The sequence below is a fragment of the Lygodium microphyllum genome, chromosome 12, assembly GCF_053477565.2.
Source record: "Lygodium microphyllum isolate KBCC chromosome 12, Lygodium_microphyllum_v1.1.10, whole genome shotgun sequence".
Classification (NCBI taxonomy): Eukaryota; Viridiplantae; Streptophyta; class Polypodiopsida; order Schizaeales; family Lygodiaceae; genus Lygodium; species Lygodium microphyllum.
In genome coordinates this window covers 126,658,553-126,681,733 of record NC_141146.1, presented here as the reverse complement: position 1 = coordinate 126,681,733, position 23,181 = coordinate 126,658,553, and the positions used below count along the sequence as shown (strand labels likewise).

At 43.5% G+C, this 23,181-nt stretch overlaps 1 protein-coding gene across 4 annotated transcripts in view; it reads left to right on the top strand.

The window, feature by feature from the left end:
• The first annotated feature begins 3,035 nt into the window (after positions 1-3,035).
• The window catches only part of LOC148028236 (DEAD/DEAH box helicase), a 226,443-nt gene continuing 206,297 nt past the window's right edge, over positions 3,036-23,181 (top strand). For 2 of the 4 annotated variants that reach the window (XM_087690018.1, XM_087690015.1), the window contains exons 1-3: positions 3,043-3,354; positions 3,743-4,637; positions 4,721-4,949. In XM_087690018.1, the coding sequence (XP_087546144.1) occupies positions 3,838-4,637; positions 4,721-4,949 (1,029 nt within the window). In that variant the 5' untranslated portion in view covers positions 3,043-3,354; positions 3,743-3,837. Of the gene's footprint in view, positions 3,355-3,742; positions 4,638-4,720; positions 4,950-23,181 lie in introns of all 4 variants that reach the window. The other 2 variants (XM_087690017.1, XM_087690016.1) reach the window with 2 other exon arrangements.

Here is a 23,181-nt window from a genome sequence, read left to right as displayed (position 1 = left end):
CTTCCCATCCATTGAGGTTTCATGAGCATTTGCAACATGCTTTTACCATTGATGTACTAGCAGATGATTGTCTTTATGAGCAGGTTCCCTATGTTGGGACAGCCCTCGACTACTTGAGCTCCGTAGATGCTATGGATAGCCCTATTCATGATGACTTGGATTCCTTGTCATCTTCTACAGGTTCTTCTACTTCAGATGTTGTTTGCTTCCATTGTGGGAAGCTTGGGCATGTTCCAAGAAAATGCTTTAGATGGATTAGAGAGCAGCAGAGACAGAGATAGACTCGACATGAGCAGAGAGTTAGCGATGCAGTAGGTATTACCACTCTTTCTAGTGGTGAGGTACATGCAGTTACCCATGATGATGCAGTTGAGCATATCCTCTTGTCATCTAGTTTCCCTACAGCTTACTTGCTCAATGATCAAGCCCATGCCTTTGATTGGCTTTTCGACTCTATGGCATCTTGTCATGTTACCCCTCATAGAGCATGGTTCTCTTCTTATAGGGAGGTTGATGGATGTATTGATTTGGGCCTTGAGCAGACTTATGCTATTGTTGGTATAGGGAACATACACCTAGCTTTGCCTAATGGGACTTCTCTTATGCTTAGGGATGTTCTACATGTTCCCATGCTTAGTAAGAGCCTGATTTCTGTCAGTTAGTTGCATGATGCAGGTTACTCTGTTTCTCTTCAGGATAGGTCATGGAAGATCTGTCACATGGTTGCTTGGTTTTGGCCAGAGGTTCTCGAGTTGGTTCTCATTACCCAGTGCATGTCTCTCATGTAGGAGATTCTATGGTTGCAATTATTTGGATACCACGTGCATTGTTATGGCATTATCACCTAGGCCATATGCACCACAAAGAGATGGAGATCTTGTCTCGTTCAGACTCATTGCTGCCTCCTATTACACTTACAGATCTTGATGCTTGCCCTGATTGTACTCTTGGTCCTTGCAGAGCCCCCTTGGCTTATGGCGATCGTATGAGGCATGCTCCTCTAGATCTTGTTGATTGTGCAGTATATGGACCTATGCCTTCCCAGCCACTTGGTTGAGCGTCGTACTTTGTGACCTTTGTTGATCATGCTACCCATTGTGTTTGGGCTTTTCCCTTGGTGCAGATTGAGGATGGTGCAGTTATGCTTGACAGGTTTATGGATTTTGCTGGTAGCAGGCCTAGGTGCTTGCAGATGGATTATGAGAGTCATGCTCTCTCTCTCAGCTTTTGGATCTCTTGTTAGCAATATGACATTGATTTCTTGTGCCCATGGTATTATGAGATTGCTCATGGCATGTGTCTGAGCTTACAGGCAAAGGTTGCTTTTATGCTTACCACAGCTGGGTTGTCTTATGGCTTTTGGGTTGAGGCCCTTATGACAATAGTCTATTTGGTTAACAGAACGTCGTGCTTGACCTTGGATGGTATTACACTCCATGAGGCATGGAGTGGCATGCAACCCTCCTATGATTACTTGAGGATGTTTGGCTGCCAAGAATCTGTACGTATGCCACATGAGCCTATGTCACGTAGATGTATCCTCCTTGGTTATGGAGATGGTGACTTTAAGGCTTACAGATTATGGGACTTGGATACCCAGCAGGTCATACACAGTCGTCATTCTGTCTTTTATGAGACGCAGACACCTCTTAGCCCTCTTGATGAGCGTTCAATATGCTTTATGGCTGATTTTACAGCATCTACAATGCCATTACAACAAGTTGTTTATGCTGAAAATGAGGCACTTATTGGCCCAGATGACGTAGCTATGCATAACAGTCAGGGTTAGGATGTTGGTGATCAATTGCTAGACCCCTTGCAAGCTCATGAGAGCTATTTTCTTGTAGTTTTGCAGGCTAGACAGCCAGCCATATGTCAGTCTTCCACTTCGCTGAGGCCACATGTAGTCTTGAGACACCGTTGGACAAGTGTTCGGGATGTTGGCATTCTTTCAGTGATTGACTCTGGAGAGTTTGACTGCTCTCCGCGGTCTTATATACGCCACCCTGATACTATGTGCGACTCTGATGCTTTACAGCCGTGCACTGATGAGTTGTGCTTACTTCATGAGAAGCATTCTTGGATTGCTCCATTGTATGGAGCTGCGGGATGGCTTATTTCCTGGATGTCATGGACTCGGGGATGCTTGACTCTTCTTCTGCAGAGGTTCCCGACACTTCTTGCACAGCTCGCTTTCTGATTGGGCGTTGGGTGAGATGTTATGATTCCTCACCTTGTTTTTTTTTTCTTTTCTTTTCTTTGTTTTCACTCCCCAGCCACATTGGCCTTTTAGTGGGAGGTTGTTGGGGTTAAAGGCATTTGGGCCTACCCGTGTATACTGTGACCGCCCATTCTTTATTCATATATAATATGATAGTGCAATAAGGTTGTCAGTTGAGTTGGACAGCACCTACATTGTGTGTGCTCTTCTCTCCCGTATCTTCCTCTTCTCCTTCTCCACTGCCATTGCATCCCCTTCAAGGTTCACGATGTTACTCCAATAACCATATGGGCTCGGCAAGCTCTTCGTGGTATGCACTTCATTTGACAATTTTGCAAATAGTCTATAGTATAGATTACAACTCTCTCAAGGTATAATAACAATTTTGTATTTTTTGGTATGTGATAATAAATTTCCTTCTTGCTCCTCTCTAAAGGAGTATTACATACATGGTGAATTAAAGCTTTATATATATTTATAACCTTGATATGGCTCCTAGAAGTACACTTGTGTGAAGATTTATTATTATTATTATTTTGACATTTTTAAATGAAACTTTAAAAGTTTTTATTAGTGTCATTATTTATTATTATTTGATACCTTTTGTACTAGCTAATATATATGAAAGCTCCTCATGCATGCACAGGGATGCTCCTAGCATCTATGCACTAAAGCATAAACATTCAGCTATACCTATCTCTATCTTTTAATTTACTTCTGATTTCTTTAAATAATTATTATATTAATTTTTAATACGATAGATTTTAAGATGCCACGACTCCCATACGGGTGAGGCAAATGACGACTGTGCCCAACCGAAATGCGCACACACAATGCTGGCATAAACTAGCAAGCCCTTCAGGTCGTTGCCTCAGAAAAAAAATCATTGTTTTATGGAGGAAGAGAAAGAAAATCCAGGCTCGAGCATTCGATATTTTTTAAAGGTCATAATGCAAGCTTCGTTTCTCGCATTGCATGCCACAGTCGTCAGTAGGATACCGAGCATCGTTGCTGATCGTGAATAAGAAGAAGTAAGGAACCTGTGTCGAGCTACCATCGAAATTCTGCGTTGTGCGACAGGAAGTTATGAGAGAGCAAGTCCAAGCACTGCCGTCAGCTCTTGCTCTTACTCGGTGTGTGCCACACACACACACACACATTCCTGAAACAGTAGCTCACTATAAGCGCACACACGCACACAGAGAGAGAGAGAGAGAGAGAGAGAGAGAGAGAGAGAGAGAGCATTCTGTTCGAATGCATCTTCTGGTCTTAGCACTTGAGTTGCCTAAACTGTGATAGCCTTCATTTTGTAAAGTTCCTGATGCTTGGCAAGGTGTTATGCATTTGCACAGGCCTCTTGTAATAACTGATTTAATATTATAACGGAGAGATTCTTCACGAATTAATATGTACTCTCATATCAAATTTACACTTAAGCACAGGTTATCTTTGCTTGCATATGTAGTTGTTTCTTCAAGGATCCCTTCTCATGTCCCACCTTTTGGGTCTTGGTATTTGCAGCTGAAATGAGTTATATTTTACCGAAGCGGTACTCTGGTTCTGGAAGTGTCACCCGTCAAGTTGGCTGTTGGCTTGCAACATAACACCTACACACCATGCATCTTGCTGCACCTCTATCAGTGATAGATGCTGATCAGGGACATTGCTCACGTCTGTATGACAAGATATCCCTTGTGCATCTCAAGGCACTGCCAGGCCACTCCAACAAGTATGCATTTGCCTTCTCAAACACTTCACAGCCCTTCATCGCTACATCCATTAGGGTAGTCACACATGCTGGTGACCTTGCCTCTGTCTCCTCAATTCAAACAGAGGCCAGTAATAGGGATGCCAAGCCATCCATGGACTCAACTTTGGGGGTCTTTGAATCTGTAGAGACCCTGCGCAAAGGTGCACCGACTAGAGAGAGTGCAAATGATCCTAGCTTGCTGCTTCGAGCCATTGCAAAGGAGGCTCGGATTTTATCAGAATCTCCTGTTGTATCGTCTACAATAAAGCCACATTCAAACCAGAGGGAGATCTCGGGTCCTGATTCTTTGCAAGAGCTTCATCATCTTTTAGAAAAGGAAATGGAACTAGGTGTGGTCATTCACCAGGGAACCTTCAGCAGAGAGGAAACATTTATGGTTATGGAAAAGTTGAGAGATGTAAGGAAAAAGAGCATGGAAATAATGATTGCCAGGAGGAGTTTGGCATCCAATTTCTTCTGTGCATTAGACCCTGAGTCTTTACTTCTAGGTGAATATGTTGTGCATAAGACAAAGGGCATTGGACAATTTGTTCGCCTGCATTATGATACTGAGAAAAAAACAGACTATGTTATCCTGCGATACGCTGATGGGTTGGCAAAACTCAAAGCAGAACAGTCGTCCAGGCTTTTGTACAGATACTTCCAGTGAGTGTTGCTTTGTTGTTCTTCTATTTGAGATTAATCTTGTAGTGTTCTTTTAAACCATCAAGCATATTCTGACTATACAGGTCTGGTACAAAAGGAAAAGCTCCAGCACTCAGCAAGTTGAGTGATCCTCGCCAGTGGGAAAAAAAGAAGAGCAAGGGTAAATTAGCAGCACAAAAAATGGTGGTGGATTTACTGCAGCTATATATAAACCGCTTAAAGCAAAGACGACCTCCTTATCCTAGGAATGAAGAGGCAATGTGTAAATTTGCTGTGAATTTTCCTTACAAGCCTACTCCTGATCAAGCACAGGTGACAGTTATTTGGAACTAAAGTCATTTCTGAAATGCAGCTTCTTGTTGAAGGTTTCCAGTTTCAAGTTCAAGGACTAAGAAGTGCCTTTTCGAAAAGTTTTATTTACTTGTCTTTATGCAAGCTAGTGCTATTTAAAATGAATGTTACGTGGCAATGAAGAGGAGAAACCATCTGATGGGAAAAAAAGTTATCCTTTTTTGCATCCATACACTATGGTGACGGTTTTTTTTTGAAAAGAAAGAGGTGGGCTGGGTTTTAAGGAAGTTAAGGAGAAAAGCACCCTCAAGGCTGTTGATGAAGAGGATAAAAGTAAAAATAAGTGTCAAAGTAACATAGTGACAACAAGGTAAATGGTGCCATAGGCAAGGTAGCTGCTCGAGGGTATCTAGTCTTCTCTTGTTTTCTTTTATACTCTTGTTGTCTTGCCACCTTGTAATCTCATAGTACAAGATCTTACCTAGTATTGTCCGTATTTTGTTCATCCTCGTTAAGGGAGATCTTGTAATTCTGATATCTTGTATCCATACCTATTGTCTCGGGTTATGGGATCCTTCATATCCTATCGAGTCTTGTTGTCTATATCTATGGTCTCGAGTTGTGGGATTTTCCTTATCTTGCTAAGTTATTCTTGTGTCCCTACGTGGGATTATCTTATAATCAAAAATCTTGTAACAAATCTTGTATTTAGTCTAGTCTCTCGAGCACAGTCTAGTGCTCCCATAATAGTTTGACAAGACTACTTTCTAGCCCTATTGAGCACCATGGAGGCGACCCTTGAAAGAATCGTGGTCTTTCTTCAAAACCTCCAACAACAAATTCAAGACTTGAATGAATGACAAGTGCAACTTCAAATAGAACACCCTATGCATCTAGGCCTTGCGCTTCAAGAGATGCAAGATCAGATCCGAGACTTGTAGAACAATAGAGGAAGTGATTAGATGATTCCGTGTGTTTATCAATCTCCAACAAAAAAACCCAAGTTCAACATGCGAGAGAAGTTCAATGGTGACCGTTCGAAGTTCAAGGGATTCCTGCAACAAGTAAAGCTCTATATCTGCATGCAACCAACTAGGTACCTGAATAATGCTTCCAAGGTGGGATTCATTGGGACTTTGCTTTGTGGTTAAGTTTTATCATGGTTCGCCCCAATCTTGGAAAAGAATATGCTAGTACTTCATAACTATAAGGCATTTTTGTTGAGAAACCCTTCACCCGTAGTTTTGCGTTCTGCGATTTGCTTTTAGGGTTTTGCGTTTTGCGTTTTGCGTTTAGGGTTTCGCGTTTTGCGTTTAGGGTTTCACAGCGGATAGTTCCAAAAAGGGGCTGGGCACCCAAAGTGAGGCACCACCCTAGATAGCTGATGCCCTCCCTCCGAGTGCCACCCTAGATAGTCTCTTGCCTATTTATAGGGGCTGCCTCTGTCACTCATTCTTCACAGCCGATTCGTTTAGTTCGTTACCTCCTCTCCAGCTTCTCCACTGCCCTCACACCCCTTTAGGAGGACATTGCGGTTCGTGGTTCGTGGCTGTCTTCATCATCTTCCTTGTGCTACGACACCCTTGTTTCCTTCCATCACATTCACTCCATGATTCAGATCTTCATCATTCCATTCATCAGAGTTTCTTCTCTCTTCTCTTCTCTTCTCCATGTTTGCCGAGTTCACTCCATGTTCCTCCCCGAAAACCCTACTATAACGTCGGTACATCATCTTTTGACATGGTATCAAAGTTGGATTTGCTCAAACGGTGGCAAAGACCCTCCACTCCAGTGAAGGCAAAGATCGATGGCGGGTTCGGCATCCACTTCTCTTCTTCCTTTGCATCAATATCCTAACTAGGGGCTACTCCCTCTTGTGTTTGCAATTTTTCAGCCTGCATTTAGAGCTGTTGCTGCCGCCTCCACCTTCCCTTTGTTGTGTTTACTGCTGGCAACTCTGCTGCTGCACTTAGCAGTATTCCAGCAGCTACCCCCTACCGCGTTTCAGCGAGGCGACAGTTGGCAGCAACCTTCCACCCTTTGTCCATTTGGCTTTGCCCACCCTTGGCGGCTCCCCCCTATTGGCGGCTGTTCTCTGCTATTGGCAGCTTAGCTAGACTGTTGGCAGCTCAATCAGATTGCTGGTGGCTGTTCTGAGTTGCTGGCGGCTCAGCCAGATTGTTGGTGGCTCCTTGCTGCTTCTGGCGGCTGTTCTTTGCAACCTGGTGGCTTAGCCAGTGTGCTGGCGACTATTCTCTACATCCGGCAGCTCCACTGTACTACTATACCTTGCGTTTTTCTACTAGTTGCAACCTCTTATTGTTGGTAGCATTCTCCTCTCATTGGCAATTCACTTTCAGCCCTTGCACTGCCCTCACACCCCTCGGGGCGGATATTACAGATGACCAATCTATTGGGTGCTTCTATTGTGGCATCACCGAACACACCACCAATGCTTGTCGACTTTGACCTTTGCTCCCCACCCCTCGGAGTATATGCGTCTCCCACCTGGCACTTCCTGTGCCACCTCTCCTTTTTGGGCCACAGAGATCGTTCTACATTGGCTATTGGAGTATCATGCTCAAGGCAATAAGCCGCAACCGACACGCACTAAATCCATTTGAGCACATGGAAGCTCTAAGACCTTATGAGGCGATGAGCCCTCCTAGAGACCACCCCACTGTGTGGAGGTTTCTTCCACCCACTTCCGAGTACAGTGGCTTCCATGACCCACATCTCCTCCACAGTCCACTCTCCTGAGAGCCCGTGATTTTTCCCCACCCTTGACTCATTCTGAGCCTCCTCCTTCCCCACCCTTTTCCACTTAGGTTCGAGAGGCCACTTCTGGGTGCTTTCAGGCTGCTTCTTCCGAGCCACAGATACCTTCTTCGGCACGACTAGTGGCACTTCCTTCGTCATCGGATGCTTCGCAGTCCGTGAGCCATGAGTGGTTGGATTTCTTTTCTCTCTTAGATTGGGATTGAGAGGGGGATTTTCTTACTTTGCCCTCAGAGGGGGCTTTCAGTTCTTCTTCTGCTTCAAAGGGGCTTCTACTTCTACTCCTTCCGATTCAGAGAGGGACCCTATGTGCCATGAAGTTCTTCACACACCACTACCTTGCACTTTTGAGGAGTGGATCTCCTTTGAGCACTCATTTGCTCTACTCATACCCAGGATCTAAAGGATCTACCTAGATCGAGGCCCTCGGGTCTTTAAAAATGACTTGGTGGCTAGGTCTTCGTATTTCTTTTAGCATGGAGTCATTGAGCTAGTAGCTTCTCTCTTGAGGTTGAGTTTCGGGTTCTACAGCTCATCCAGTCTTTTGACTATCTTCAAAGGTCTCCTTTTAAGTGGTATTCTTAGATTACAGGGTGGATTTTCTTCGTCCCTTGGTCAGCATGGAGCCAACTCCCGAGATTGAGTACGGGCATATATATCCTTATGGTTCTTGGTACCACACAAAGTCTGACATTCCTCCTTTGCATTGCATGTTTTCATCATCTTTGTACTAGGGCGCTTGGGCAAGTGAACACTTTTCCCATGAGGGACACTGTCCAAGTGGCACCTGCTGCATGAGCATTCTTTAGCATGCAGCATTCCATCTCCACCTCACTCTTCTCTTGTTTCCCTTTTTGGGCATGAGAAGGGGTGTTGAGAAACTCTTCACCCGTCATTTTGTGTTTTGCATTTTGCGTTTAGGGTCAAGCAAAAGATTACACGTCATGAAAATCAAGGAAAGTCAGTATATCTAAGAGCCAAAGCCTTTATGCACACAACAAGGCATGAACTAATCTATATGATATATCATATACCAACTCAAGAATCTAGTAAGGATGAGTTAGTCAAGCTACCAAGCTAGTATCAAGAATTGCAAGATCTCTTTGAAAAAAAGAATGCAGATCTCTTACTTGAACACAGACCATATCATTGTGCTATAGAACTCCACGAGGGGGACTCAACCATCTTTTGGACCCATCTACAGGCTATCCCTTCATGAATTAGCTAAACTACACAAGAACATTGATGAGAACTTAGCCAAGGGGTTCATTAGGCACTTGAAGTCTCCTGTTGGAGCCCCAATTTTTTGTTCATGAAGAAGAAAGACCGGTCACTTCGAATGTGTGTGGATTATTGAGGACTCAACAAGATAATAGTCAAGAATTAATACCCTTTGCTGTTTATACTAGAGCTCCTGGAACACCTTGGAAAAGCCAAGATCTTCACAAAGATTGATCTATGAGGGGTTTATAATCTTGTACGGATCAGAGAAGGAGACGAATAAAAGATAGCCTTTCGCACAAGGTATGGTCACTTTGAGTATGTTATTATGCCATTCGGTCTCACCAATGCTCTTGTAGTGTTTCAACATATGATAAATGATATCTTTTGAGAGCATCTAGATGATTTTATAGTTATATACTTGGATGATATCTTGATATTCTCAAAAGATCCATAGGAGCATGAGCACTATGTAATATTAGTTTTGGAAAGGCTTAGAGAAAAAGGACTATATGTAAAACTTGAGAAGTGTTTTTTCCATCAGACAGAAGTTGAATTCTTGGGGTACAATGTCTCCTAGAGAGGAATCTTCATGGACCCCAAGAAGATCGAGGCTATTCTTGATTGGCAGACACCCACATGTGTCAGTGATGTCCAATGTTTCCTTGGCTTTGCCAACTTCTACAGGATATTTATTAAGGATTACCGAAAGATAGTCACACCACTCACCAGATTCACAAGAAATTCAAAGTTCTTATGGACCCCAGAAGCTGAGAAGGCCTTCTAGACCCTGAAGTCCGCTTTCACCATTGCCCCAATCCTAGTCCACCCAGATCCTACCAAGCCATTTTTCTTGGAGACAGATGCATCAGACTATGCCTTAGGAGCCATCTTGTCCCAGCATGGAGATAATGGTTATATGCATCCAGTGGCACTCTACTCAAGGAAGTTCTCCCCTCTAGAGATAAACTATGAGATCCAGGATAAAGAACTCCTTGCCATTGTAGATGTCTTTGATACTTCGTGTCATCATCTAGAGGGTGTAGTCCATAAAGTTATTGTGTATATAGATTACATAAATCAAGAGTCCTTTATGACAATCCGCATCCTCAATCGAAGAAAATCCCGATGGAGTAACTTCTTATTTAGGTTTTACTTTGTCATCTCCTATCACCCAGGACGCCAATAATGCCAATCAGATGCTTTATCAAGAAGATCCTACCTGATATCTAAGAAGGGAGAAGAAGCTTTTGATCAACAACAAGCAATACTACTCAAGCTAGAGCACCTCTAGCTAGCATCCATCTCCAAATTGTCATTAAGATGACTCTACCTTGATGCGGTTAATCCATGAAGCCCTGCTACATGATGATTTGGCCAACAATGTCAAGAGAAAAGTCAAGAGGAAAAAGAAAAACAAGGATCTACTTTATATCCCTTCAGGAAGGCCGAGACTCGAAGTACTCCAACAACGCTGTGATATCCCAGCAGCAAGACACTTTGGAGTTAATAATACCTTACTTGCAACAGGGCCAAGGTACCTCGTTACAAACCACATGGCCTCCTATAACCCTTGCCCATTCCAGCGTGACCGTGGTCTTCTTTGTCCATGGATTTCATAACAGACCTTCCCAAATCAGACAAACATGACTCTATTCTTGTTGTGGTAGATAGGTTTACAAAAATGACACATTTTATTTCTACCACCAAGACCATCATAGGTGCAACTACTGCTAGACTCTTCCTCAGATACATTTTCTAATTACATGGACTCCCAGACGACACTATCAGCGATCAAGATCCTTGATTCATATCTAGTTTTTGGAAGAGCCTTTGCAATCTCCTTGGAGTCCAAGTTAAGTTATTGACAACCAATCATCCACAGGCTGATGGTCAAACAGAAGTAAATTAAGTCTTGGAACAATATGTTCATTGCACCATCAACCGCCATTAGAATGATTGGTTTGAGCTCTTACCCTTTGCAGAGTTTGCTTATAATAATATTATCCATGCATCTATCAAGCAAACTCCTTTCTTTGCAAACTATGGCTAGTATCCAAGGATGCATGTATATCTCTCCAATCAAGTAAAGAACCCTGGTGTTCAAGATAAAGCTCAACACCTAGTAGATATACACCAAGAACTCAAGCAACAAATCTAAAAGGCTCAGAATTAGTATAAGCACTATTCGGACCATCATCGTCTCCAACATCCAACATACAAAGTTGGTGATAAAGTATGGTTACTCAGGCATAATCTTCAGACAAGGCCCTCCACTAAGCTAGATCACCAAAGACTTGGGCCCTTCACTATCGTAGCCAAGATCAACCGAGTTGCTTACCGACTCCGACTCCCTAGCACCATGAAGATCTGCCCAGTCTTCTATGTTTCCTTGCTCGAGCCATATCATAGCTCACCACTGAGGGGGGAGAGATCTAATCTTCCACCACTTGTCCAGATTGAAGATCATGAAGAATTTGAGGTCGAGCATGCCTTAGACTTGAGGATCTCCCAAGGTTGATTGTAATACCTTGTTCACTGGAAAGGATATGACACCAATGATTGCACTTGGGAACTTGTAGAATATCTCCAAAGAGCACCTCTCAAAGTTAAAGAATTTCACAAGAGGAATCCAATGAAACTTAGACCAAACCAGCAAGCCGCTCCTCATGGAACTCGTCCCTAGAGAAGAGGGTGATGTCACGAACATGTCATGATTAAGTGTACGGATTAATTCTTGCTCATGCCATATGAATCCACACTCGATGTGAATGCACCCTTAATAGGACATCCTCGAGCCAACCATGCAAACCCACGCTTGCCATGTCATCATAGAACCTTCTAGAAGATATGCCATGTCATTGCCTACATCATCGATGATGTCATTATGAAACATTCTACATGATCTTTAACTACCCTCCAATACCTATAAAAGGAGGGGCTCGCCATAGAGCTCCTTAGTCTTGTCAACGCCAGTCTTGGGAGCTTAAGGAGTCGAGATCTCCAAGTAAGTTACTTGGAGTTCCAGTTGTAGTTCTTGTCTAGTCATGCTATCTAGTCTTCTCTTGTCTTCCATTGTACTCTTGTTGTCTTGTCAGTGGTCACCTTGTAATCTTGTAATACGAGATCTTATCTAGTACTGTCTTGTATCTTGTTCATCCTTGTCAAGGGAGATCTTGTAATTCTGATATCTTATATCCATACCTACGGTCCTAGGTTTGGGTGTGGTACTAAGAAATGCACTTAGCCACTTAAACAACTTCAAAACATGCTTATTTTAGGCTTATTTTAGCCAAAATCCTAAAATGGGGAGCGGATCGAGAGAGTTAAGTGGGAGAGGATCTAGAACCCTAATTTTCTATAAATAGGCAGCCAGTCCTTCATCTTCTCTAATCTCGTTTTTGCAGGTGTTTTAGCTTGCTGTCCACACCCCGTTTGCGGAGGACATCTTAGCCGAAGCTGTCCATTGTTGTCTCCATTAGTTGGCGCTTGATTTCCAGCCCTCTTCACGCAGCTTGGAGCTGATTCCAGTCAGGCAACTGCTGTTCTTGTGTAGACCTATTGCCGTACAGCCTACCACGTCATCACAATCCTATTGCCTGCATTTTTAGTATTTCTCTCACTTGTTGCCTACGTTTTTAGTCTATCTCTCTCCTATAGGCTGTTCTGCCTGCGTTTTTAGTCTCTCTCCTCGCTGTTGTCTGCATCAGATTCAGCTTTTCACTGCTGCGTTTGTTGGTGTTCGACATTCGGAGGCTGCCTTGTTGCGATTTGGGATCTGTTCGAAGTACGACACACTCTCTAGCTTATTACCCCTACCCTAATCCTTGAGATACAGGAGTTCAAGGTTGAATATTTAGTCTCTCTCTCCTCGCTGTTGTCTGCATCAGATTCAGCTTTTGACTGCTGCGTTTGTTGGTGTTCGACATTCGGAGGCTGCCTTGTTGCGATTTGGGATCTGTTCGGAGTACGACACACTCTCAAGCTCATTACTCCTACCCTAATCCTTGAGATACAGGAGTTCGAGGTTGAATATTTATTCATTGCATAGTGTGTTTGTTGCATGAGCATCGTATTATTCAATAGTCATATCACTTCATTCATTCACTATGTTCATTGTCTTTGAGTTGCCCTAACCATAACTGTGTTCTTTTATCAGTCTGTGCTTTGTCGTATGGTTTCTGTGTTAGGGCATTTCTTTATATGGTATCACAGCCTGGTACTCTTTGAGAAACCTAGGTCTTTGATCTGAAAGCTCTACACAAGAAGTAAGAACTATAGTAGGTTCAAATGATTTCGAACACAACAACACCGATTCAGTCTCCAAAACCAACTATGCCGAGAATTGAGCGAAAGAAGGCCGATTAGCTTGCTCCACAAAGTTCCGATATGGTGGAAGACACTTCTGATTACATGGAAGAAAAGCTAGGCAAGTTGACCTTGAGAAAAACAAATCGATCATAGCTTATAGACGAAAGAAGATTGAGGAGCTTGATCGAAGGATTGCCCTTTAAGAAAAGCTTCTAAATCAAGGTATGCATGAATTTCTCTCTTTAGATGTTGTGCATAAATTTGATGATGTTGTAGGGCCGTCGAGATCTCCATATGCAAGTGTTTGACATGCTTCTCCAATGACTTACTATAAATAAGGACGTTGTCGAGAAAAACAACTATTCCCTTTTTTAAATATAGATATGGACGAAATAGATCATTCATCATTTGTTGAAAAGTTGTGGGAGCATTGATAAATCCAAAAGGTAGGATAAAAAATTGATGATGTACGGTACCATGTTTGAAACACTTTTTTTGGGATATCCTCTGAAGCTATCCGTACCTGACAGTAATTGAACCCCAGATCAATTTTGGTGAAATAGTGCGCACCACAAAGTCGATCTATAAGATCATCCATACTTGGCAATAGATATTTATTTTTGATGGTCACTATATTGAGACCCTTGTAATCACCACAAAAGCACATTGTGCCATTCTTCTTTTTGGCAATAAAGACAGGTGAGCCCTATGGGAATTTACTCAGCTCAATATAACCCTTAGCCAAGTAGTCCTAAAGTTGCCTTACTGTCTCGTGTTCCTTTTTCGGACTAAACCTATCAAGTTGCCAAGATATGGGATAACTATCGGGCAAAGTTTCAATACAATGGTCTAAGGTTCCGCGAGATGGTGGAAGTTCGTTAGATAACTTGGACGAAAAAACATCAGTATACTCATGTAATATTGGATCCAAATAGTCACTTACATTTGAACTTGTATTAAGATTATTATTAAAAGCAATCAAATTACATTGATTATCAGATGATTGAACTTTTCCAACAAAACAAATGTAAGTAGTAATAGTTGGATTGAAAAAACAATGAGAAAAATCCATTGTTGAAATCATATGTATATTATTGTCTGTGATTTGGGAGGGTAAACAACTCTCCATCACATGAAAACGACGGTTAAACTAAAAAGAAAATACATGATTTTTATAATCAACATACAAGGAGGAATATGTTTCAAAGAACCATGGCTTGCTAAGAATGACATCCACATGGTCAAGGCTCATAAGTTGGAAATCCATGATCTGATGGTACTGTTGGATTAAAAGATCCAAGTTTGGCACCACCTAATCCCAATGATCCACAATAGGACCCTTTGCATATTAGATAGGATAAATTTGGGTAGTGGGTACCATGTGGAGTTACAAACTCTCCATCAAGCGAGAATAAATAAAATTATGAGTAGAATCATTATTTAATAAAATTGTAATGTCTTGGCCATTTATATGCCCTGTGACCTTTAAAAGATCATGTAGACTAAAAATAATTTATTAATGGAACTACTATTGCTATTGCTAGCGTTAACAAAACATTCTTCAAATAAAATTTCAAAAGAAATATGTGGAGCCTCAAGAGTATTTATCGACATCTTGGAAGTAGACTTCACTTTTTTATTTGGGGAACACGTGATCACTGTGAAAATGACCCGTTTGATGGCAAGTGAAACAATGGCCCTTCGAGTGATCCTCGCTATGTGTGACCTTATGCTTGTTGTCTTTTTTCTTGTGCAACTTTGAAGTCGGCTGATGAGTTGTTGTTGGGGTAGATGATTTCTTCGATTTAAAAATTGAGGGAGCTCGATGGAAATCCCTAGTTGGCTGGCTACTTCTACTTGCAGTTAAAAGTATTATCAAAATTCTTTGTATACTTGTAGATGTCCTCCAGGAAGTTAAGAGGATTGCGGAGCACCTCATTCTGGTAGTCTAGTGGCAATCCAAAAAGGTATTCCATGTAGAGGAGTGCTTTAGGATCATCCAAGACTTTTGTCTTATGCAATAAATCTTTAAATTTATGCGAGTATGCATCAAAGCTTTTCTTTTCCATATCAAGCTCAAATAATCTTCGAAAATTTTCACTTTGATCATCAGTCATGAAATGTTTCCGAAAAATGGATTGGAAATCAGCCCAAGTCACGGACTTAGGATGTAAAGCATACGTCTTTCCCTATAACATGATTTGTATTTGCTCGATGTGCAGTGTCATCGAATTGATACAAATCAAAATACATCGTTCATTTGGCCTGCCATGAGTTGATATTTGTCTCATCACATTCCTTCTTTTCCCCTTTAAAGGGATCATGTTGGAATTGAAGAGGCAATGCCCTCATGGCTGTGTGCACTAATGGAAAATGGGGAGTGCAAAGCTCGGCTAATTGGCTCTGCATTCCCTTCAATTGAGCTTGGAGAATTGCCACAATAGACGAATCTCTTTCGGATTCGAAAGAAGCAGCAGCTTTAACATGCTGTCTGTGCGTGTGTTTGGGTTCGGGACAAGCAGGCAGACGGGCATTCTCCATGTGCTGAAATTCAGTAAAAATGAGCACATCAAAGGGAGAAGCACCATGAGAAGGCATGGTATAGACCAAAGAAGAGATATTGAGAGAGAGATTAAGAGAAGAGTGGTTTTCGAGTTCAAGGAGTGCGATAGAGAGGAGCAGAAACGTTCTGCATGCAATGTAGAATTGAAGCCTTTTTTTTTTGGGTGGGGATGTGGCAGCAGGGGGGCAACTCAAAAGCCTTACTTTAGTCTTTATGTTAAGACTAAAAAGAACGGAGTGGACGAGTGAGTGTATAAGGTGAGAGTAAAATTTCAATAAGGTTACATGTTTACACACGTTAACGTTTAAATTAAGTAATATAAAACGTTTCTTCTCCTCTCTTATCCATGTGGAGGGATCGTGGCATTTGTCAAATTGATTACACCAACAACCATCATATCACAGAGAAGCCACGCAGCATGCTTACTCATGACGGTCGCATGTCCCTCTTGACCCGATCCATTCACATCATCAAGGTCTGCCAAGTACAGTGTGAGCTCCTTCCGAACAAGGTAGAAGTGAACGCAAGCCTCCCCATCCACAACGGCTGGAAAAAAATGTCAGGCCGCGGGCTGAAAAGTCAAAGTTTGCACCGTATGACATGCTCTTTTTCTATCCTACTTACTAAAATTATAATGACAAGTGCAAATAGTGACTAAGCGTGTGGCAGGGGTCTAACTCTCTCCGCGTCCACTTCTTGGCACTTAGGCAGGTCCGGACAAGCAAACAGGTAGGAGAAATTGCGTTTTCTCTCTCCCGCCAGCAGTTTCTCTCTCCCTGGCACCATATCTTGGTGTTTCTCTCTCATCGACACCCAAAGGTTGATAATTGACAGTAAAATTAACATTAACTTTAATAAAACGCTTAACATTAAAATTAATGATAGTATTAACATAAACACCAAATGTTAAATTGATAATAACATTTAATGCTATAGTAACATTGAAATTGATGTTAACATTAATATAAAATGTTAAATCTCTCTCTCTCTCTCTCTCTCTCTCTATATATATATATATATATATATATATATATATATATATATATATATATATAAAATTAATATAGATGCTGATTCAGGCTATAAGATTTTTGGTTGCAACAATGGTTTGCAAGAGCCCCGGAGTGGTAGCTCCTCGAACTCCAATCGTTGGAACATTTGACAAATTCTTGCTCACTAGCATCACCCCGGCACAAAACCCAAGCATGGATACAAAACATACCTTGCTCTCATATCCACCACCCGCAACACGTGTCTCCATGCATGCTTCTCCTTCTAGTAGTGTCCCATATCACCCATAATGAGATAAAGGTGTACGTATTAGGCACGAACCATCACGGTTCCGTGAGCAAAAGTGATTTTGTGCACGTCATTGAGTCTCGAGGTTGATGCTTTGATACTAATGATATGTCCCCCTAGGATCCAACTTGCTCTCAGGAGACACGATACAAGCCAAACTTACCATAAAAGGGATTGGGTATTAGACTCACCTCCCAGCCATAGAGCCGAACGAGCTCACCCTCGAGCTTGGGAGCTAGTAGCACCTGGGCCACGATCACATCCCAAAGGTTGGTGTCCCATACCACTAGTCCACACCGTCTTGGGTGTATTGATGCATTGGCCAATGGGCCAAGAGTCTAAGAGTGGTGATCACACAATGAATATGCACAATAGGGCCTTGAGTCCTATTTATAGGACTTGGTTGCCCTAACCCCAAGGTGCCCTTAGTGCATTGGTACCAAGTCACCTTATAACCACTGTGACCAATGCTACTAGTACCCATCCATATGTCTAGGGACATAACAGACTTGCTATGACATGTGCTACTCAACATGACTCATTTTCATCTCCGGCATGCTCCTCCTTACCCTCATTCTATGACATACTAGAAGTACCAACGCTGGACTACTAGCACGGGAGCAGAATTTTCAGCATCTTTCTCTCTCATTTCTTGCAAAGTAAGCAACCTAGCAACCTTTCATCATCCTTTTCCTTGTTTAGCAAGGTCACTTCTATATAATCAAAATCCTCTTTTCTTTCAACTTGCTTATGAGAGACAAATATAAAAACAAGATTCTTTGTACTCTTTGCCTTAAGCTTGTTCCTTTTCTTCATATGAATGAGAGAAAAGTGCTCCAATTTCTCTCACGGTGAAGCATAAGTGCCTTGAGACAATATCCCAAGTGTCAAGCGTTGCAAATTTGGTGTCTTTGCCCGTAAGGTTTCCCACCTGTTTACTGCAGCACAGAGGAGCAGGAAAATGGAGCAGAGGAGCGGGAAAATGGAAAAAGGAGATAACCGAAAGGGCATAGGACAAAGGAAGGAAAAGGTGCTCCGGATGGAAGTCAGACCTTGGAAAATTTGAATGACGACCTTTCCAGAAGGCCTCAATGTCGCCTCGAGAAAAGAAAAGAGTAAAAGCGCACCATTAATTGTGAAAGCGCTCTTGAATCCTTGTAAAAGAGTGCTAGGCTCACTCCTGTGCAAATTGTATGTAGTAGTTGGGAATGGGATAAGTTAGAACGGTGGGAAATAGGGAAAGAGAGCCTAGGCTAATGGCCGGCCATGTAAAAAGTGGGGATGACCGCCCAAAAAGTAGGGCATGTATGTAAAGTTCAAAAGTGAACGAGAAGATCATTCTTATGTGTGGCCAAAGCTTCTTCTTCTTCTTATCTTGTTTCTTGCCTTTTTGCTTGTGCTTGAGTGAGGGGTTGAGGGAGTGTGAGGGAGTGAGTGTGTGAGAGTGAGGGATCATGGAGAAGAAGCTCCCCATCTTCTCTCTTGATTTTCTCTTATTCTCTTCTCTTCTCTTTTCTCTCGCGGCTATGGAGGATGGAGGTGCTGTTGGAAATAGGGAAATAGGGACACAAAATCAAATTTTTGGTTGGAAAAGTGTGAGGGATTAGCTTCTGAGGTTACAACAGGCTGGGATGGGGCAATAAGAAGCCCAAGGAACTAGGAAAGACCACATTTGACATTTTGCTTTGTGAGAGAGAGTGAGCTTGAGAGCCAAAAAGAGAGAGAGAGAGAGAGAGAGAGAGAGAGAGAGCTGCAGGGAGATCCTTGGAGTGCCGTTCAATTCGAGCACCACAGTGATTCCAGGTATGTGTGGCATTTCCTTGTAGTGTTTTGCACCTATTTGGAAGGCACTGGATGATTCCATGGAGTAGGCGTTGAGCTTGAGTCATCGCGCGCAACCCGCGGGCTGTTGTCTGCGCAGTTGGACTAAGTTGTCTGGGTCCGATTCCCAGAATCGGACCACCCGATTTCTAGAATCAGACTGTCCGGTTGCGAGAATCGGACCACCCCGTCCGATCCGATGTCAGCAGCCGGATCCAATGCCAAAATCGGACCACGTTTCCTAGTCTCAAAATTGGACCAATTGCAAGGATCGGACCATTGGTCCTAGTGTGAGAATCGGACCATTGGTCCTAGCGTCACAATCGGACCACTCATCCTATCGCAGGAGTCGGACCCCCCTGTCCGACTAGGGAAATCGGACCAAAGTAGAAATCAGACTGTCCGATTTTCACAATCGGACCACCCTGTCCAAGTCTCAAAATCGGACCACCCTGTTCGATTCCCAGAATCGGACGGTTCGATTCTGAGAATTGGACCACTTTACCAGAACTTAAAATAGAGGGTTTTTGAACTTGCTTGACAGTCCTGGCCACCTTGTTCACATCTCTGACCCCCCCTAAAAATCCAATTTAGCCCTTAGAAGCCAGAGAGCAGACATGATAACCGAGGATTCACCCCAAACAGCTAGACACTTGACTTGACTTTCGGTAACCAACCAACCAACCCTGAAGCAGAATAGAGAACACAGCATGGACTTTCAATAAGACCTTAGATCAACCAGAACCTGCGCTTAGAGCCATATCAGGCTACGAATGTGAGGGAAATAGTGGAGTTTGCATCGATCATTTTCTAGATCCGCACCTCACTTTTGTTTTTATCACCAAAGGTGCACTACAAGAAAAGAAAAAGCGTGTTTTCGCACTGAGCACTAGAAAGCACGAAGCACAACTTGTGAATAAGATTGACAACTGCTTTTAATAACAAGGAACTCATCAGGAGATATAATAACATCAAGGAACCCACTATTAGGAGAAGATTCCAAAACATAGTTGGATGCCTGGAGCCCCATCAATAGGACCTTAAGAGGACACGAAGATCCAGAAGGCGACAACATAGAGAATCGGACGCTGCTGGAGCTACTCAAATTGATTGACGACCTTGTGGAGCTGGAAGAGGGAGCAATGTTAGGATCACGAGGCGGACAAGGAGAGGACCGATTGGACTTGGGAGAATTCCCAGTCTTAGTGCAGGAGTTAGTCAATGAGTATGACTTGTTGACTAGGACGGTAGTTCAGGGCAGACCACTAGAGGAAGTGATAGCAAGCCTAGAAGAGGAAAGAAAGGCGATTAGAAAGGCGCTAGAGAGCATAATTGCCTATAACTACGAGTAAAGGCTAGGAAACTCCAACAAGATGTAGACATGTACGAGCCCCGACGTGTGCTAGCCTTGGCTGGTCCAGCCAAAGCAGGGCGAAATGCAGAGAGAGAACGAGCAGTAGAGGCTGACTTATCATTGAGTGAACTTGTAGCCAAGCGGCTCATGGACAATACGTTTGCTAAGTAGAGAGCAACAGCCTTAGCCACTGCATTACTCTCGGGATTAGGGGTCACGCAAAGGGCAAAGGGGCAATCTAGAATCCCTATTGTAGCAAAGCAGCTAGACAAGTATAAACCTAGCAATGATTCATATAGCTTTGTGGAGCGATTTGAACAAGTTTGCAAAGCAAACGGTCTCACGAACCTTACACAACGCTCTCAAGCTTTCGGTCTGTGCTTAGGTGATAAGGGGAGAATTTGGTACACTAGTCTAGATGCAGCTGAGCGCACGAACTTTGCCTGTCTTAAGGACCTCTTTATCAAGAGATTCTGTGAGGCAGGGTACTCTGACAATCTCATCGTCCGGTTGATGAATGTCAGTTAGAGGGAAAAGGAAGATGTAAGGGACTATATCGCTCATGTGCGTAGCCTCTTCAAGAGGATCCCTGCAAATGAGTGACCTAACGAGAAGGCTGTGTCTACCGTATTTATAAATGGAATTCGAAGCCAGGAGCTCTACGAAGCATGAGGAACACCAGTCGGGACAGTACAAGTCAGAGAGCTCCAGAGCGGTCAACAATTTCAGGAGAGAAAGTGAACTCTAGCATACAGGATAAGGGAAAGAGTGTTGGCCAAGCCCAGGAGCTGACTGAGGTGAGAATGGAGCTTGCACGATTGCAAGATTAAATGAGGAAACCTGTGCGGTCGCATGTGCAATGTATACACTGTGGCGGTAACCACCTCCCAACTGAGTGCCAAGATCCTAGATCTAGGCCGTGCTCGAACTGCGGTAGGTTCGGTCATAACGCATTACATTGCAGACTGCCAAGTTGATTCCCATATGCCCAGTAATACAACCCTCCATACTTAGGCAACAGGCCATCTAACCTCTTTGGCAAGGGAGCCCAGTTGGCGCTTCCAGCACCAAATGACGCAAGACCGGCCATTCCTAGACTAGAGATGAACCCAATAGCACCAAATGACGCAAGACCGGCCATTCCTAGACTAGAGATGAACCCAACAGGCATACCCAGACTACCAGGGCCCTATGTAACCCATCCACCGAGTGACTCTCCTGTTCACTATGTGGAAGAACCTAGTGAAGAGGAGACCTATGTGAGCCCATACATATCCTATGATGAGGAAGGCAATCAGTCCTGATGGACTACTGACCAGTACTGGTGATGGTGCTAGGTAGAGGAAGAGGCAGAGGCTTTGGAGGACCAAGCCAAGATCCAATCTCATACTGGACTTGCGGTCATCCAGGCCATATTCCATCACGCTACCTGGAAAGGGAACAGGTAAACAAGGACAAAGCTGACCTTCAATGTAGCGAGTGTGGAATCACACACCTATTTCCTGACTGTCCTAGACGGAAGCCATCAACTAGTTTTGCCAACGTGCTCTCAGTATCCTTGGGGCTGTTCGGTGTGGAGATCTTTGACAGTGAGGATATGCCTATCCCACTACATGTCATGACGTGAGCACAGACAAAACAGACAGGCATCTCATTGCCTGGGCCAAGTAACCTAGATGCAGCCTCGTTGGGAAAGAAAAGCCGGAGGAGAAGGAGAAAGAGAACAGACGCAAAGATTATCCTTAAGACTGAGGAAGCTACAACGCTAGTGACAGGAAAGAGGGTCATTGATGCAGAGGCAGAGACCTCAGCTCCTAAGACAATAGAACTAGGGAGTGCCAAGGTAGGGGAATAACCCCATCCCAAATGACAACTCGAGGCTATAGCCAAAGTCAAGGAGTGGGTCAAGGACACCAAGGAACACCTTAAGGACATAGAGCCCATAGTGGAAGACCAAATTGGAGACCTCTAGTGTGAGTACACCTGTTTCACCGTCGCGACCTCAATCGGGGAACGCACCCACACCACATGAGATGCCACAGAGGCAAGACCAGGAAGAAGCATGTCAGCAAGCTAACCAAGACATATGGCCAAAGAGTGCTGATCAAGGAGGAAGGCAACCACCTAGCAACCTCCTCACCACTTTAGTAACCATGCCAGTAATCTTGAGCCTAGGAGATCTGCTTCGGCAGCACCCTTCCTTATGGCAAGAATTAAAGCTCTGGGTGGAGGGAAAAGAGGAGCACACTGCTGCTGACTTACAAGAGCAGGACGCAGTCACGCAGATTCCAAGCCTAACGCTACACTCAGTTTCAAGATCACTACACGTCAATGCTTTCTGGGAAGGCACTGAGATGCATGCAGTCTTACCTATCTTAGCCTTGGGGGATGTAATACGAAAAGGAATCGTAGACACAGGCGCCAGTGTCAGTGTCTTGAGGAGCCACGCAGTTCTACAGGCCTGGGGAAACCCACCCGTGGAAATGGCTAGGTTCAATGTCACATTGGCCAACGGAATGAAGGTCAGACCATTTGGGGTCCTAAAGAATTGGCCAGTGAAGGTCGCAGGGGTGCAGTTTTCCGTGAACTTCATTGTCATGAAGGGAGTGGACTACGACATTCTGCTAGGCCGACCTTGGATGAGGAATGCTCGAGTTATTGAAGATTGGGATAACAATCTCATCTTCTTGGGGAATAGAATAGAAGCGGTAAGGGTTGAGATGGATACCTGGAAGACTACCCTAGCCGACCTTGACGCTATCTTAACCATGCTAAAAGGTGATGCACAGGCAAGCAAACCCTATGGGTCATTGACCAAGTACATCCCTTGCCCTGAGGACAAGTGGGATTGGATGCAGGTCTTGGCAACCATTGACCTACCGTTCTCAGATGAGGAAGAGCTATAT